Source organism: Desmodus rotundus, chromosome 11, assembly GCF_022682495.2.
Source record: "Desmodus rotundus isolate HL8 chromosome 11, HLdesRot8A.1, whole genome shotgun sequence".
Taxonomy (NCBI): domain Eukaryota; kingdom Metazoa; phylum Chordata; class Mammalia; order Chiroptera; family Phyllostomidae; genus Desmodus; species Desmodus rotundus.
This window is the reverse complement of record NC_071397.1, coordinates 58424017-58442372: the sequence shown is the minus strand read 5'-3', so window position 1 is coordinate 58442372 and position 18356 is coordinate 58424017. Positions and strand designations below refer to the sequence as shown.

General features: G+C 32.5%; 1 protein-coding gene across 1 annotated transcript in view; it reads right to left on the bottom strand.

The window, feature by feature from the left end:
• Positions 1–15569, bottom strand: part of LIN28B (lin-28 homolog B) — a 98673-nt gene extending 83104 nt beyond the window's left edge. Inside the window, exons 1-2 of the mRNA XM_053913570.1 lie at positions 15461–15569; positions 14409–14596 (exon numbers count right to left, since the gene is read on the bottom strand). Coding sequence (XP_053769545.1) covers positions 14409–14596; positions 15461–15569 — 297 coding nt within the window. The remainder of the gene's footprint in view (positions 1–14408; positions 14597–15460) is intronic.
• Positions 15570–18356: the final 2787 nt, after the last annotated feature.

Here is an 18356-nt window from a genome sequence, read left to right as displayed (position 1 = left end):
AGTTTACTTTAGACTTAGCAGTAAACTGTGGTAATAAACATAGTACAGAAGCCAACATCTTTTCTTCTATAAAAACACACAACAAAAAACCCCCAGAGAAGCCTAAAAGTGTTCTGGGCCCACAAACACACCTCATCACATAGAACTCAATGTATAAGGAACACCTAATAATAATATTGAAAAGAAACTAAATATAAGTTGAACACTAGGGTTTTATAAACAAGAGCAAGAAGAGTTCACAAATGCTGTCTTCAACAATATAAATCCAGCTAGTTCCCTATAATCCATATTTTTAATCTAATGGCAGATAGAAAAAAAATGTTCAAATGTGTTATACTTGTATCGTTGTTTTAAATATGTTTTTGAGTAGAAATTATACAAAAAGCATGTGCCTATATACTGCAGAGAATATAAAACTCAAGTGATCCATTTAAAAAGAGTTTGGGAGCTTATAAAAAGGAAGCAAGCAATTCTAACTAGGATAATGAGGAAAGGCTTTAGGGAATGAAGGACCTGAATTTGGGGCTAGATTCTGAAAGATGGCAAGGATTTCTGAAAGTGAATTTAAGTGCAAAACAGAAGCCTTGGTAGAAGAGAGTTTATACTAGAGTCTTGGGATGATTGGGAGATAGGATCAAATGGTGGCAAACTGGGGTCTCTACCCAGGGAATGGCAATAGTGACAACCTAGTATCAGTAAGCAGCTAAAACAAAACAAATATAAATGTTTCTTGATCTGGTGAGGCACTGGACCAATAGAAAGAAATATATGTGATTACAATCTAACTGTATTTTTAAAGCTATTCTCTCAAAAGATTACTTAGACTTACCGTCCTTATATTCTTTTAAATATACTTGTTACATTTTTATATTTGCCCTTTACTTAAATAACATTAAACATTTCAAAATATCTTTGGTTCATTCCATAAAACATAAGAATTATGTTATATTTACATTATTATTTTTCAGATATAAGTTATGACTTCCAAAACCCTCTTAAAGCTAATTGTAAGATTCCATGACCATTCTGTCCTAGTTTTTCAAATTAGGATCAACCATATAAGAGACTTGGACAAATGCATGTGGAGCTAAGGGAAGAGACTGCCCTTTAAGATGAAGAAATGCTACCAAAAATAGAGCACAATGGAAGTAACTTGGGCCCTTCAGTTTATAGTGTTTGCCCCATTTTCTTACTCATCCTGAAACTAACCAACCAACCAATCAAAAATGATTTCATGACGATCTCTCTAGGGAATCTGCATTTTCTTACTCACCCTGAAACCAACCAACCAACTAAACAAACAAAAAAAAATTATTTTGTGATGGTCTCTCTAAGGAAGTAAATTATTAAAACATTTCTGGACCCAACAATATCAACTTTTATTTTCACTGTTAGCCTATTTTATGAGTCAGTTTGTAGTTTAAAAAGCCTCTATGCAAAAATGTTAGACACAAAAAGATTATCTTTATAAAACTGACAAATGATGTAGAGTAAAATATTTCATATATACTTTCTTTGGAAATTTAGGTAAGTACTACAAAAATCAATCATTGCTTAGAAATGTTAAAACTGCCTAACTGTCCCATTACTTTTGTTCAGAACACACTGTTCTTCAGTATTAGAAAAATCACCGACAACAGCCTTTAGAAAAAGTATAAAAGATTTAACCAAAGCTAAGTTAAGAGAGAAGAGTGAAGGACTGGATTTGACTTTGCTGACACCTAAACAAAATAGATTTCTTTTTTCATAATGACAACAATATCCAGGTTTACAAAAATATTCTAAACCAATTAAGAATTTGAAAAACTCTAATATCTTCATGTATATTAACCTCTTCTCAACTACATTCTTCTCTTAAGGGATGACTCACTTCTGCTGAAGACAGACACTTTCTGCTGAATGATTGCTTTTTCCCTGCATCTCTGAAGCTAGGGCCTCAGGCTTCCTTCCGAATGGGAGTGGGGGAGGGGGAAAGAAAGGGGGAAGGAGACTCAACAGAGAGACCACTTAGGGTTCCTAATGATTCCTGGTGGCAGATCAAATGATAATGTTAGGGCATGGAATAATTTGGGGACAACTTAATGTTTTAATAACTTGGACAATTTTTTTCAATTTACAGTTAAAAAGTGAAAAAATATAAATTGGAATAATTAACTCCATTCTATTAAGCTCTCACACAGACAACATTATCCCTTGTCTTCTGAGATATTTCCAAAAATTGTTTGAATTCTGTAAATTTGGGTAGTGGAATATATGTTGAACATCGAATCTCATTGGCAATTCCAGCTATCTTCAGACATACTAATGGATTAATAGTGAGCAGTGTGGTCAGTACCCAATAAGACAATTGCCCAAACATTATTGGTTAATTGTTTTAATATCATGATACCTTAAAAAAAAATCCAACCTGAAATTAAAGAATACATACTGAAACAAATGTCCATATTTACTTGTCCCTTTCATTACTTCTATGGCTTGAAAATTTATCTCCCATTTTTATGAAGTTTATTTTAGGAGAAAGAAAACCCAGAAAACAAACCATTCTTCAACTATATATGTACAAATAAATCACACAAAAGCAAGTAGCAATATCCCAAATGGTGTTACTCCCACAAATGAGGCTTGTATGTTTGACTAAATGTGAAGACATTTAAAGCCATATAAATTCATTTTGAAAACTACTTTTATGCATACAAATTAAAGAAATCTCTTGCATTAAGAAAAGTTATAAAAGAAAAAACTCTCAATTTTTCATGTTTTATTATCAAATTTTGTTAGAGGAAAAATGATGTGGTACACAAAAACACCTGGTACCAATTTATAAAAATTAGGTTTATGTTCTTAATCTTTTTATTTTAAACTCAGAATAACACTAAGATACTACATGGATTATTTCAACAATAATTGTCATTACTAAATACCTTGCTATCCAAATGGTAAATGGAGTGTCACATATTTCAAAGGTTTTGTATCCTAAACCTTTCCCAAAGCAAAATTTTAGTTACAAAATAAACATTAAATAAAATGTTAATTAAATACTTAATTAATTCATTAAACTGAAGGTGATATGTTCAACTGTAAAGCACATGTAAAATAAATCACTCACTATAAATTTTAATGTTAATGAAATCATGGACCAGCACATTACAAGTTTCATTACCAGATCCTAATTATTGAAAAGTCGATAACCCACTGTTATTAGTAAAAACTTAAGTAGCTTTTCTATATATCTCAACAAATATTTTTATATTTACAAATTGAATTAACCAAGTCATTTTGGATTGATACAAGCAAAATCATAGGATTAAATATCATTGCCCTTTAAGATCTGTCAGACTATGAAAATATAAGGAACAAAGCTTTTTTTATGTACCAATCATCTGGAACATTTTATTGAAATGCAGTATTTTAAATAAAAATGCATACTGTGTTGACGCTCTCCCCTAAAAAAAATGCATACTAAATTTGAAAGTAGTATTATTCTTATAAGTCTTTTAAAAGTACTTCCTTGCATGAAAATGTGCCTCCAAAAAACACAGAAAAATCATTGAGAAGATACGTCTTTTAAAACTACTGTTGTTTCAAATATTTTACTTATTATATGGGGACAGCTATACTGTTCATTAAAAGAGAATCCACATATTTGGAAAAATAGCTAACAAAAAGTATAAGTTTAAAGATTAAATACTTAATAGTAAATTATATTATGTTTACATCACCAAATTAGGATTAAATATCATTTATCCTCATGGTATCTAATATCATAACAAAATATTAGTCTGATGTAAATATTCTAAGAGCTGGAGAGCATTTTTTCCCTAGTAGCTAGCTATACTGCTTATTATAGAGAGTTGACACAAAAAGCAAAAAATATATATATTCAATTAATTCCTTCTTATATTTGCATGCAGTTTTATAAAACGTTTTTCTTTTCTCCCTACCAGCAATTTTTCCTTGCTAAAATCATCCCAACCACTACCCCTACTTTCTTAGTATACTGAGTTCTGAGAAATAAGCTGTGGTTCAGAAACCTCAAATGATGCTAAAAGATAACTGATAGAAAAATAAGTACACTCAGAAACTCTCATCATGTAGATAAAAAGATCAGTATTATTTTAAAAACCTATTTAAGTAAACATTTGTTGGCTTCATATAAAAACAACAGTATGGATGAAAAATAAGGTACAGTGGTTCAAAACAAATATTTTAATGCATAAAAAGCATGAATTAAAAGGCAGATTTCAATAAATATTTCATATAAACCTAAAACTTTGATAGCTTATTCATTTTGAGATTCACTTCAGCACTATCTGTAACTAAAAGGGAAGTCACATGACTTACACAATGAAAGAGAAAGAACAGTTTTCTTTCCTTTCCACAGGAAGAAACAAAAGCTCGGTATTAGCTATCCAAGGCCAATGGGTGGGGCCTGCAAGCCAAAAGCTGTAATGGATTGAGGTTAATCTTAATGGGGGCCCACTTTAGTCTTCTGAAAGCATCAAAAATGTGAAAACTGCAACCAGTACTTACAAAAAATAACAAGTATTTAATTGAAGTTAGGTTTTAGAACTAGAAATGCTACTGGGACATAATTCAGTTTACGAGCAATGTTGTTGCTTTTGTTGGGGTAAAATCACCTAACTATGATATCCTACACAGATACACACACCATCCCCCCACTGGCACACAGACACTTCACAAGCTTCTTGAATAAATAGTATCCAATGACCAGGGTGATGGGTGGTCCTGAGGTCCTGAACCAGAGCTGGAGCTGTATACTTTTAAAGGATGCTGCGATAAGAACAAAGTGTTTTCTGTTTGTTTAAACCTGGGTTTATATTTAAACTCTTTATACCATTATTGATACGGTTCGTAAACTTGTGCTGTAACTGATTCAGACAAGTTTTTAGTGTCAGCATAAATGTTGGAAATTAAGCATATCAAAACAAAATACTTTGTGGTTTTTTTATAGACCTGAATCACATCAACTAATTCAATGTACTTAATCACTACATCTCAAAGAAGTAAAATATCAATCTGAGATATTTTCATTACCAACAGGATTCTTTTACAGTATCTTATGCAATAACACACATTGAAATAAAATTGTACATATCAAATAAGCTGCAATACAATGACAAACTTCTAAAAATAGTGAAATTAACACATGTGGAGTCAGAATCAAGTACCAACCATTTTTTTATACTCCATGCTTTATTATGAACCTAATATAAAGAGGTTTTTTTTGTTTTTTTGTTTTTTCAGAGCAGAAAGGCAGGATTTACAAGTGGCCCAAGGAAAAGATAAGCAATGAATAGATCTGACCTCAGCTTCTCTGGCTTGATCAAGTGGGTCTGCAACCTGAGCCAAAGGGCGCAAATTCCTCACCATTCAAATATCTTCAATGGCATGGGGGAAGAAACAGTGAAAGGGACAAACATGCAAATCCAACTGTCCTTAGATTTAGTATTGAACTAAAAATTTTAATTGGAGAGCTAAAAAAAAAAATGAGGTCAATACTATGAGATTAAATTTCTGGTTCACAGTTTAACCAATCCTAAAAAGGGAAGCTATTTTTCTTGGTAAAAGTTAAGAAAGATTTGTTCATTTATCTTTTTAAATATAATATATTGAATAGTGTTAGGTGTGTGTCTCTAATATCATTTAATCTATTTAGAGGAGTTGTTGAAAAATGGAATTAGTTTCCAAGCACAAGTGTCTCCATATTATAAGGAAAATGATGTATTATTAAAATCAAACTTTCAGAAAAAAGTAGGCAGAATTCATTCTAAGCTTTAGAAGATATATATATGAAGCATTTAAGAGATACATATAGTGAGTGTTATCAGCCTTCTATTACATACTGAACTAAGGATAAAAATAATTCATTTGAATGAAAAACTGTTAAAATAATTTAGGCATTCTAATATCTGAGAACATATCAGTAATGACCTAGGGAATTGCTTGCAAAGCTTAAGGAAAGAAATGATCATGAACAAACATGGCCAAAATAAACTTAATTTTAAATTTTACATAGTCTTTATATAATACAGCACAATGAAACTGAACAAAAATCTTAAATTTATTATCAAATTAAACTTACAAGATTTTGAAATAGAGGCCAACTTTAAGATTGACAAAAGTAATACATATAAGTAGGTTGATTTTTAAAAGTGGACTCATAACAAAAGGTTAAAGCAGCTGGTAAAATTAAGTATTTTACTAATAACACAATAAGATGATATGATTCTAAGCACTGGTAATGATAGTTTCTGTGCACAAAATCCAAAAACTATATTAAGACTGATAAGAAATCACTATATTTAGCTCAAAATTTAAAAACTAACATTTTTAAAGTTCATAGTTATCCCCAAATTAAATGTGTAGAGGTTATATAATTAGGCTTTGTAAAAGAAATGAAATAGTACATGGGGAAAATGTACTTTTACACCTTGTATGAAAGGAATGAGAATTGGAAAATTTTTATTAAAAAGTTTGCTAAAAGGAACAAAACAGAAATATATAGCAAACTGGAGAACAGAACTTTGAAATTTATCAAATAACATTTTACACTTAGTATGTGATCGATAAAAATGAGTTGAATAAATAAAAAGGTAATACTTTTATATGACAATAAGCCATCTTGTTGATTTATACCTCTAAGACTGTTTATATAAAAACTCATTTAAGACAGAAAGTCATTATATTTCCCAAAAGAAACATAAAGATCAATAAGATGAAATCTGCCCTGGCTGGTGTGGCTCAGATGGTCAGAGTCGTCCTGGTAAACTGAAAGGTCTTGGGTTTGATTCCAGATGAGGGTGTATGCCTAGGCTACAGGTTCAGTCTCCAACTAGGATGTCTATGGGAGGCAACTGATCAGTGTTTCTCTCTCTCTCTCTCTCTGTCTGTCCCCACTTTCCCTTCTCTCTAAAATCAGTAAGCATGACTTCTACTGAGGAAATAAATAACCAAACCAACCAAACAACAAACTGAAATCCTCCCTTTAGGTAAGCAGTGAGTTTATACTCTATGGAAAGTACCATAAGGATAAATGAAATTAAGACTGACGATTAGTGAAACCCACACTAATTAATCTCACTTTCACAAACACAGAAACTACTCATGTAAAGATAATTTCCAAGCAGAAGTAACTAAAGAGAAACCAGCAAAACGCGTGAAAATAAATGTGGATTGCTTTTGATAAAGGATACTAGATTGCAGCCTATATCTAACGAGATGAAGTTCAAAGGAATCAGATCAGTTAACCAGTACTATAATATACCAATTGAGCCTCTTCTCTTTAAAGATGACTACAAATGGGCACAAGGGAACTTTCTGGGATGATTTAATGTTCTATATCATGATTATGGTAATAGCTACACAATTTGTCAAACACACCTAATTGAATACTTAAATTTTGTGAATTTAATCCTAATATATCTCAGTATATATCTTAATAATATATATTGAGATATATATTAAGATCTATGAATATATCTCAAGTAAATTATATCTCAATAAAGCTAAGGCAAAAAGTAAAATAAATGACATGGGCTTATTTACCAGCTTTTAAAAATCCTGACAATGACTTTTTTACATGAGTAAAGTATTAATAAACATACAGTGCCCAAAATTAAATTAAAACTAAAACCTGGGATTGTTATAATTTCAGTTATTTTCATGCATATTACATCAACTAATCCATACCCTAACCCTTAAAAATAGGGAGGAAAGATATGATTGACAAGATTTTATCCATAAGCACAGTGAAATTCTAAGGAAGTGAGTAACCAATAGTAAGGAACCAAGCAAGCGGCAGAGCCAAACCCAGATCTTCATTTCCAATCTTTGTTTCCCTCACTCCACCACACTACTTCTGCTTTGTAGGAACTATGTACAACAAACATGAGTGTGCCCTTACTATCTCCCAAGCTCTGTGTTGAAGGCTCTATGTGTATAATAACATTTAATCCTCATAATAACCCTTTACAAGATGGAAACATTTTTGTCCCTTCATATATAGGACACTGAGACACTGACAAATTAACTTATTTCCCCTCCAGACATGTAATAAACTAGGATTTGAATACTGATCTATTTGACCAGATCCTATGCCATTATATATTATATCACTAGGATTAATTAATAATTAATTCAGCAATAGACATTAAATTATCACAGCAGGTCTGTTTAAAACAATGTTTCCTTAACTTACACTGAAAAATAAACAAACTGGACGTGTACACCTGAACACACAGGTAAAATCTCATGGTACAACAAACTATTAAAAATATCTATGTAACAGAAATATTTCTAAGCCTCATTTTATATTCTGATATATTAAACAATATCAAATACCATACAATCATAATAAAAAGCTTTGTAGTTCACCGAAATAGAAATTAAGCTATTAACACTACACAACATATTTTCCTCATTTCTAAGGAGAGCACACAAAAGGTACCAATTAATTTTCTGCAATGAATATAGGCCATTGAAGATAACCATGATTTTATTGTGACAACGACTATTTTCCATTTTAGTTCATTTATCCAATACATACTTGCTAGGCAGTTTGTGTAACATCTTTACTCTTTACAACAACCTGAAAAGTTAGGTATGATTACTCCTATTTACAGCTGATTGTAGAAATAAATATGACTAAATCTATCAATTATCTATAAATCTTATTTTAGATGGCATTTCCAAATTGTCAATTACTTGGATATTGAGGGATGAAGTGGGGGAGCAATCATCAGACCATCTTCCACTTGTTACTAGATAAAAGATAAGATTAATCATGATGTATTGTTCGACAGCTCACTGAAAAGATCATTTCTAAATGTATCCCCACTGTTCTGCAATTTATTTTCTTGAATATGTTATTGTTATCAACTTTTCTGATATTAGATGTTACAATATAATCAAATTATTTTAGAGAAAAATAAAAATCATTGTTAATGTTTCTCATTAACAATGCTATAACCTATAGCAACTATATATTGAACAAGCTGAACTTCTAATCACTTAAAATTCATTCAGAATGTCTCAAGGTATGAGGAATAAAATAACTTATTTATTTCATATTTAACTCCATATGAAGTCTAAATTTCCAGTTTAATTAATCAGAAACATCACTTTATTTCTTAGTTCAGAAATAAAAATACAATACTGCATGTTTTAAACTAGTAACTTTTATATCAATCACACTATCAAAGGAACTACCTAGTTAAAATACATAAAACTATCCTCAATTTTACATAATTAATAAGAAGAATCCAACCACGTTCATACAATAAGGGTTCCATGCTACCCCAAAGTAACAAAATTTACAATGAAGAACACACTGTTTAATCTACCACATTGAGTGCAGGTAAAAAAAGTTTTTAACTCCTTATGAAACTCAAGAACTCTGAAATGAGTCAAAGATACACCTTTAACCTTAAAGATGTTATGCTGAATTGACTTAATTTATTGTGAATGATCTTATAAGAATAAAAGAATACTGAAAAATAAAAAAGAGGAAAGTATTTAAGAGTTGTATCAATAATCTGCAGACGGAGGAAGGAAGGCTGTCTTAAATTGCACCCAATTCACATTTCACTTGTAAATTGAATGAGAATAACAACATCTTTTTAGAAGTACACAAAAAGGGGACATAGACCAGCATTTGAAAACCAGACAGAAAGTACCCAATATCTTTTATAAAACAAAGGTATATAAAACTTTTATTTAAATGCCTGTGAGTATGATTAAATTTAACATATTTCATTAAGGATTCTTCCAAATTGGTCAAATGGGCAAATTATGAAAATTTGGTAGGTTTAAGAACTATTTTCAAAATATTAAAATGCATAATTTACTAACAAGTGAGCTTAACTATTATATGATTACATTTTTCAATTTCTAAGATTTCTCTTTGTTTAAATAATAATAATCACATCTATTGTGCATGTGAAAATGTTTTCATGCCTAACTATGACAAAAGTAGATATAGCTAATAAATTAGTGATGAAATACTATGAGTATTTCCTTTTAAGTCCTTAAACATGAATATACTGAAGTAAATCTTTAAATGTTTTCATAGATTGTATAATTAACATTAAAACATTGATATGAACTTTATGAATGTCAACTGATGCATAATACTTAAAATTTTCATATATATGTCATCTTCAAATATTTTCACATCTTATACTATCAATAAAATGCTTAAAATTGATCTCAGTTACAATAATTATTCTTATTTCTTCTATTTCCATTACTCTTTGAGATATTTGCTAAGCAAAATAATAAAAAAGAATACAAAATATATTAAAATCTTTGTACTATGGACATTTGTAGCCTCCACAAAGATTAAACTACAAGTTAGAAATACAGAGCATAAAGAGAGAACATCAATACTATAAAGGTAAATGAAGAATTCAAAACCAAATTAGTAAAAATATATTTAAGCCTACTGAGTAATAGCAGCTAAATTACAATCATTATGAACTAGTCTGTCTTTGAAATAAATTCTTACATAAATTGTGAAAAAAGTACTATATGTTAAAAATCCAAGAATTCCAAATATAACCCAACAAGTGAAGAAATATTACTATGCAAATAAGCTTAAGAGAAGGCAGTAGGAAGAATGGATTTTATTCCTCCCCTAAACAAAATAAATTTCAAATGACCCTTTTATCTTATGAGGTGAGATAATGACTGTAAATAAATGTCAAAATATATGTAAAAAAAACCTTACAGGATAATAAATATCAACAGGTAGTTATTGGGGAATATTGTCCTTCTCCAGAAAAGACTTCATATTTAATTACCATGAAATTCACCTAAAATACCATCAAATATTTAAGTCCTATTAAAAGCTTATAATATTTCAAAAAGTTGCCAGAGATCTTTCCAGGTCATTTAAACATGTTAGCTACAATCTAACTATGAGTGCAATTTTAAAAAATTTCTTAATAACAATAAACTGATAGGATTATTATTAGCACTTACAAATAATTGTATTCTAATTGATAAAATTACCTTAGTAGGAACCTAACCTAGACTTACAAATCTGTATTAACCATGTATACCCTTCCTGCAATTGAAACAAATCTGTTTCCCATTTAATTCTTAGGTAGGAAATTCCTACATATTTATCTTACTGACAAACTTAATCAGCAAAATTTTCAAATATTAAATATTTTAAGGGTCACCTCAAAGACTGTGCACTGTGACAAAATTCACAAATTATATTTCTGTTACGTTTGCAAAAATAAAATATTCATTATTGAACACTATCAATGTTTTGGTATTGACATGTTTCAGAATACATATATATTCATCAATGGTCCATAAAAATAAGACCATTTAAATCACAAGTTAACATTAGGAAGTCAAATGAGACTGTTATTTTAAACCACCACTGGTCACACACTATCTCCAAAGAGCAGAATCTCACTGCATTTACCAAACAGTCTAAGGATAGGTAAAGTACAGCACCTAAGTCATGCGTTTCTTTCTGATGAGCTGGTGACATTAGAGAAACCAGAAGTTTGATTTTATTATTGACAACAAATTTTAAATAGATTTATGTAACAATATACAAACCTACTTAAAAAAATACATATATATTTCTATCAGCTGAACTGTTTTTGAAGTACAGTTCTTTGCAGTTAATATTTTCAAAAGAAAAAGTACATTCTGGGTGACTTGGTGTAAACTTTTTAACGTTTTTAAAAAAACTAAAATAATTTATTTTTATTTCCCAACTATATACTATTAAAAACATGTTTCCCAATACTTAAAAAAATCCAATGATACATACATTTCTGAACACTCAGAAAACACCTATGTCATGTATTTAAAATAATGGGTAGATATTGGTCCAAGAGAACATTTAAAATTCCTAAATAGCCATGTGTATTTTTCATAACAAAAGAGTATACAGACATAATGGGGGAATCTAATTTATAATTATACATAAAACCTAGTATGCTTTAAAAAACGCTGACAGTAAAAATGGTACCAAAAATAATTAAGAACATTTAAAAGGTGTTTATAAAATTGTCCTGAGCTTCAACCTGATTGTATAAGCAAAAAGGATGCTCACATGATACCTATACACATTGTTAATGACCATCTGATTGTTACTTGTAGTTGCTTGGCTAAAATCAGTAGGATTCCTGCCTCCTTTCAAACAATCATTCATATAATTCATATGTAATTTAACTTGAGCCCCAACATAACAAACTCAGGTATCAAAATCAAGAAGCAAAAAAAATAAAGCATTTGATACCTAAGTGATTTTTTCCTTAAAAATAAAAGACAGATATATTGAAAAAAACAAATACTGTAACCATAAAAAATCCCCTAAAATATCACTTTCTAATTTTAAAGTTAAAGATTACCACTACTTGTTTTTTTTTACATCACAAAAACACTAATATTTAAGTTTTATTGACTTTTTACATACTTCTTCCTAAGAATGTATCTAGGAAGAACACAAATACACATATTTAAAGAGCATTTTTATCACATGTCATTTTAATATTGTTCTTTAGTAAACACATAATGTGTAACAGAAGATTAAAGCAAGTCTTAATCAATTATTGTACACTAGAAACTGCTATCTATAAAACTTTTTCAGTAATATAATTTCTGAATTTAGTAGATATAGGAATGATCTACATAAGCATTAAACAGCTTAAATTTGGTGTCTTGTGGTTTTAAACATTGAGTAATAAGATGTCTAAAATTTGAATATATTAAAGGTAAACATAGAAAACAAAATTATAACAAGGTGTGATCAAAGGAGAAAAGAGCTATTTTTTTCATTCATCTATAAAACAAATTTATGAGATCGTAAAGGACAATTTAACAACCTAAGGAAGGTTCAAAGGGGGGAAAGCCAGAGCCTGACAGAATTGAATCTGTCAATGATTTCAGTCATCCAGTCTAGGGGGAAAAAAAAAGCAGAAAATGTGGCTTCATTTTGCAATATAAAGTAGGAGGCATAAAATTCAGTAGCCTGTCTGTGGATGTCTAGTTATATATTTAAAAACTGTTTCAATTCACAGATTATGCTGATCCTTCCACATATAAACAGCCAATAATGACGACCAGGCCTTTAGGAAAGGAAAACACACACCACACAGCAAGGTCAGGAAGCTACCAAGCACCACAGGACAACAGATCAAAACAGAATGGTTTCATATGTTTCTATTGTTTATACAGTTAATTTGGAGATGATATTCCTTAGGGGAAAAGGAGGTTGTAAATATTACCAGGAACATGCAACACAGTATCAAATATAGTACATAATTTTCATGCAGACTATTTCCTGTATGTATCCATGTCAGTCAACCTGCAGTACTGATAGTCATTCAATTCTTTTTAATAAAACTTAGATGTCATGATAAAGTAAACCCCTTTACTCTTAAATCCCTTTACCTCTATCTCAGAGTTAATTACAGAGAATTTATAGTTCTTTAACTTCTTTGATGAAAAGATCAAACTTGCAAACTCTAAATATCTTTTTTACTATAAAGAGATCAAGCAATAGAGTGGAGTGGATTGAAAGGGGATGAGGTATTAATTTATTTCTGTGTAAAATTTTTAAAATGAGAACCAATAACATTTTGTTTGGTATTAAGCATCTTAAAAAATTACAACACACTATAAGCAATGGTGGAAATTTACCCCCAAGTAGCAGACTAGCACATTTTAAACACACAAGCTACAGCCGCCTCTGGCCACATGTTTTTTTGAGTTCAGTCTCTTAAAGAGACAGTATTCTAGGACGTATGCCCTACATGACGCACATTTCTAAAATGTTTGATTACTAAGCATCCACTCTTGCATTTCTTCAAATCCATACTAGGCCAACAGTGTTCTACATTATTTTACTGTACAATCAAATTATTTTTACTTACATCTACAAATGACTACCGGGCCGGCAGAGATGAAATAACAGGGAAAGCTACTGACTAAAGATGTCTAAAGCATGGGAACCTACAGATTTAACAGCAAACCGTTGTGTTGTGTTTTTTTTAAACTAAAACGATCACCGTTTCTTCATTCATTTATCTACTCATTCACCAGGCGTCAGCGACAGAATACATTGTAACCAATAACACCGGAAGCTATACCACTGCAATTTGGCTGCAGAATGAAGGGAGGGAACTTGCTAATAACCTCAACCAGCACCAAAGCAGTAAAATTTCAAAGATTTAATTTTCTATTTAAGAAAAATACCCAGGAAGGGGCCCACCCACATACCCTAAAAACTGTATTAACTCATGACTATAAGATTTGTCTTTCAATATACCTAAAGACACATTATTGTACAGCCATTGACAAAACTACTGATCAACTCCTCCACGTGGAAACAAGTGAAGAGGGTGGAAAGTTTGGCTTACTTGGTGTACGAATACATCGACTGGAATATCCAAGGGGCTTCCCTCTCGGTTTATCATGGAGATGAATCCAAATCCCATTCGCACATTGAACCACTTACAGTGGCCAGTTCCGTGCAAAACCTGGGATTCCTCCTCTGCCTGCTCCGGCAGCTTCCCAGGCTCTTCTCCACCACCTTTGCTTGCCCCGCCTGAGTAGAACAGGACAAAAAAAAAAAAAAAGTCAGTTAGTCTGTATTTGCCATACAGTTCATGGAAAGAGGGGGTAAAAAACTGCTTGAGAGCCTAGGGAGTGGGGGTGGGGAAGTCGGGAGAGAAGGAAATACTTAAACGCGATTAAATGGTTGAGTCCTTCTTTTCTTCTACAGAAAATATTTAAAATGGAAAGGGTTAAAAGGGGAGGGGGGAGGGGGTGCCACACTGTTCTACGGATCACATCCACTTCCACGGTTCTGTACACACGTGCAATTTTTCATTTAACTTCATATTTTCACTCGCACATTACAGTACAGAATGATACTTTACTTGCATGTTGCTGATTTAACACTGATCCCATTTACAAAGACAATTTCCCCTCCAAACTCTTCTCTCCGGCAGGCACGAGGAGGAAAGAAATCGCGAAGAAGGTTACAACTACTTTAACGCACACGCCGCAGAGAGCCCAGGGTTATCTGCACTGTGCATTCCCCTCCCCCCTAACTTTAGATTAAAGTTGAGATGGGGGAGGGGGCAGGTGTATAAAAGTTTTCTTGGGCTCACTAACTGAAACTGCGCTTAATCACACTCAAACAATTCAAACAATAGCCCCCTGAAAGCTTTTCAAGTTGTGAATCAGTGTGGGCGGTACAAAACATTTTTGGAGATCTGTAACAATAGGTTGCCGAAAGCCCCCTTGCGCGATGGGGGGTGGGGGTAATGCCCAGTATTGGGGTAAAACCGGGAAGGGGGGGACCGGCAAAGAAGGGTGGGAGAGGGGGAGGGGGAAGAGAAAGGAAGAGAGAAAATCACAGTAAAACAATAGAAAAGAAAATTAACCTTCGGCCATGTTGCCCCACGGGCTCTCTGCTCCAAACTCGTGAGATGAAAACTTTCCCTTTGCAACGGAGTGATCTTCTGCATCAATCTAACATCTTGATTTTGTGCGATCACAAATTTAGCTCGCATGGTCTAATGTGCTTTCCCTCTTTTGATTTTTTTCTCTTCTCTCTCCAGTTTCTGGCTCCCTGAGCACACGTGACTTTGTCAATTACATGCTTTCTTGCTACTAATTTCACCTCGGATCCTTAAGGGGCCGGCAAGAGGAAGAGATAACCAATCGCCATTTCATCTATGCTGACATCAAAATAATTTATGAATGAACACGAAAAACTCAAACATGTTATCTTAAAGACAATTTGGGACGCTTCTTTACGATAAATCAGAATGCTGACTTTGTGCTTTTACTTAAACACAATGGAGGGTCCTTGTGAATCGTTTAGAAAAACGGCACAGTCATATATGTGCACACGCGTGCTTCATACACAAGGTTGTCCAAATAATCTCATTTAGGGGAAAAAGCCATTAAATAAAGCAACTGAGGTTATGCCTTTTTCCCCATAAGAATTCAGCTCCTCGATAGTAGTAAACCTGCTTTGGACTCAAATTTCATATTTATTCAGTTTTAAGAGGAAAATATATCACTTACAAAAGATCTAATTAAACCTAATTAAATCCCCATGAAAGTTTAGATAAGGATAATATACACCTACAATAAGACAAAAACCCACAATTACCTGATTCTACCCTAAAATTTTTCAAATTTAAAATAAATCCTACTGGAAAAAATCTCTACCACCTTCATGTAGTCAAATTGTGTTTAGGATTATAATTTCGGGACATTTTGGAAGAGGTTGGTAAGAAATTGTACTTCACAGGTTTCTCCACCACCTCTTTTCCGGGGGAGGAGATGTGATTAATGACTTCCTAAATAACAGCCCAGTTTGCCAGCCTAACATAGAGTGAACCTCAATCAGTGGCGATTGTTCCCCAAGAGCAAGACAACGTAAGGCAGGGAGGGGGAGGGGTACGCCGGGCAGGGGAGGTGAAGAGGAGCCGCCAGCAGAGGCGGCTGCAGAGCCAGAGAAAGAGGTGGGGGAGAAAAAAGCAGACGCTGGTGGGGGGAGGGGTGAAGAAAGAGAGGCAAGTGGGAGGAAAAAAGGAAAATTTATATAATATTGACAGGACCCTTACATTTCAAAAGTCAACTACCAGTGGGTAGAAGAGTAGAATAAACGAAAATTGAATAACAGATTAGGCTCCTACCGCTGTCCCTGGCCCACCTTGTTTTAAAACACTTTCCCTTTACCTTTTAGATCGGTTCAAATGATTGCAGACTACTAGATAGAGACACCAATATTACCACCCTCATCGAATACTACACTAAATATTATAGATCAACTAGAAATGCCTTATTTCCTTTAAAAAAAAATCACCAGTTTTTGAAACATTTAAACGCACCACCACTCTTTCCCCCACCCCACCCCCATTTTCTTAAACAAGCAGTTTACTGGGAAACTGTACAGATACCACTTCCCTTAGGCACAGCTACCGAGTTGAGTTGACCCTCCCCCACCAAACCCGCAATCTCCTCTGGTGTCTCCAAACAGGTCCACACTAACTCTTAACACCCCTAACACTAACACACAAACTAAAATGTAGGGATCCTGAATCCAGGAGCTTTTGAATATCCACATACAGCCCCTATGTATACCCCCCCTTTAGTTTAGTATATATAAACTAAATATAAATTATACTACTTGGTTCAGATCTGAAATAAATGGATGTAGATAAATATATGCTATTTTCAGCAGTTTGTGGTAAGAAGCTTCAAACAAGATTGATGAATTTACAAATTTTTTTGTCTATTTCATTGTTTCTCAGGAAAGGGGGCAAAGTTTTCTCATTTACTTTGGAGGGAATAAGCATGGTAGAAAGAAAAGAAAAACTATGAAAATCAAAATGATTTTGAAAGAGTACCACAAATCTCTCAAAAAAAATTACTTGCTAACAAAACATTTACTAGGCATTATTTTAATGGAAATCAATTGGTTACAATGACCTATAATGAAGTAACTTTAACAATGGCATTTCATCTTAAACTTTTCACATAATACAAAATTAAAAATACTAAAATAAGTTATGTGGCTTCTTAAAATATTTTAAATGAAAGAATTACTTTAAACCTCAACATCGTTAACAGGAAAATAATCTAGGAAAGTATTCATGTAAATTGAGGGAGAAAGCTATTATTTATGTAAAACTAGTTGTCATAAAATCCACAGACCAGCAGTTTAGTTTTGTCAATGACACACATTTATAGTGAATGATATTGTAAGTTTGTTTTAATTACAAAATAGTTTAATAAAATCAGAAACAATATGTAGATGGATTCTGAATCCTTATTGTTAAGTTTTATGAAATTCAAACCTGTAACACAGATTAAAACTGTGAAATGCCATAACTGAACCGCATAAAATGGTATGGTTATGAGATTCAGTCTTGCCTGATTGGGGGCCTCCAGTATTAGTGGAATTAAGGTAAGGTTCACTGGACTGGTCACTGGTGTCAGAGGTTATCGACTCATTCATTTCCTGAGGGGGACATCAGCCTTTCAAGTTGTGTAGAGGGCTTTTTCCAACAGGGAACTCTGAGAAATCCTCTAACATTCATTCACAAAGAATTTAAGGCAACTGCATTTACATACCTGAGGGGAGGTTAAAGAACTGGAGAGAGAAGGGAAGAGAGGGAACAGGAGGGAAGAAAATTGAGGGGAAAAGTGAGGGAAGGAGACATGAGAAGCAAAATATCACCATTTCAGGGATACGACACTGTCTTTTACATATATTCATCTTTTCTGTCCTCCAATTCCCACCTTTTGAGTCTAAAACCCTTTTACAAAACTGAACATAATCA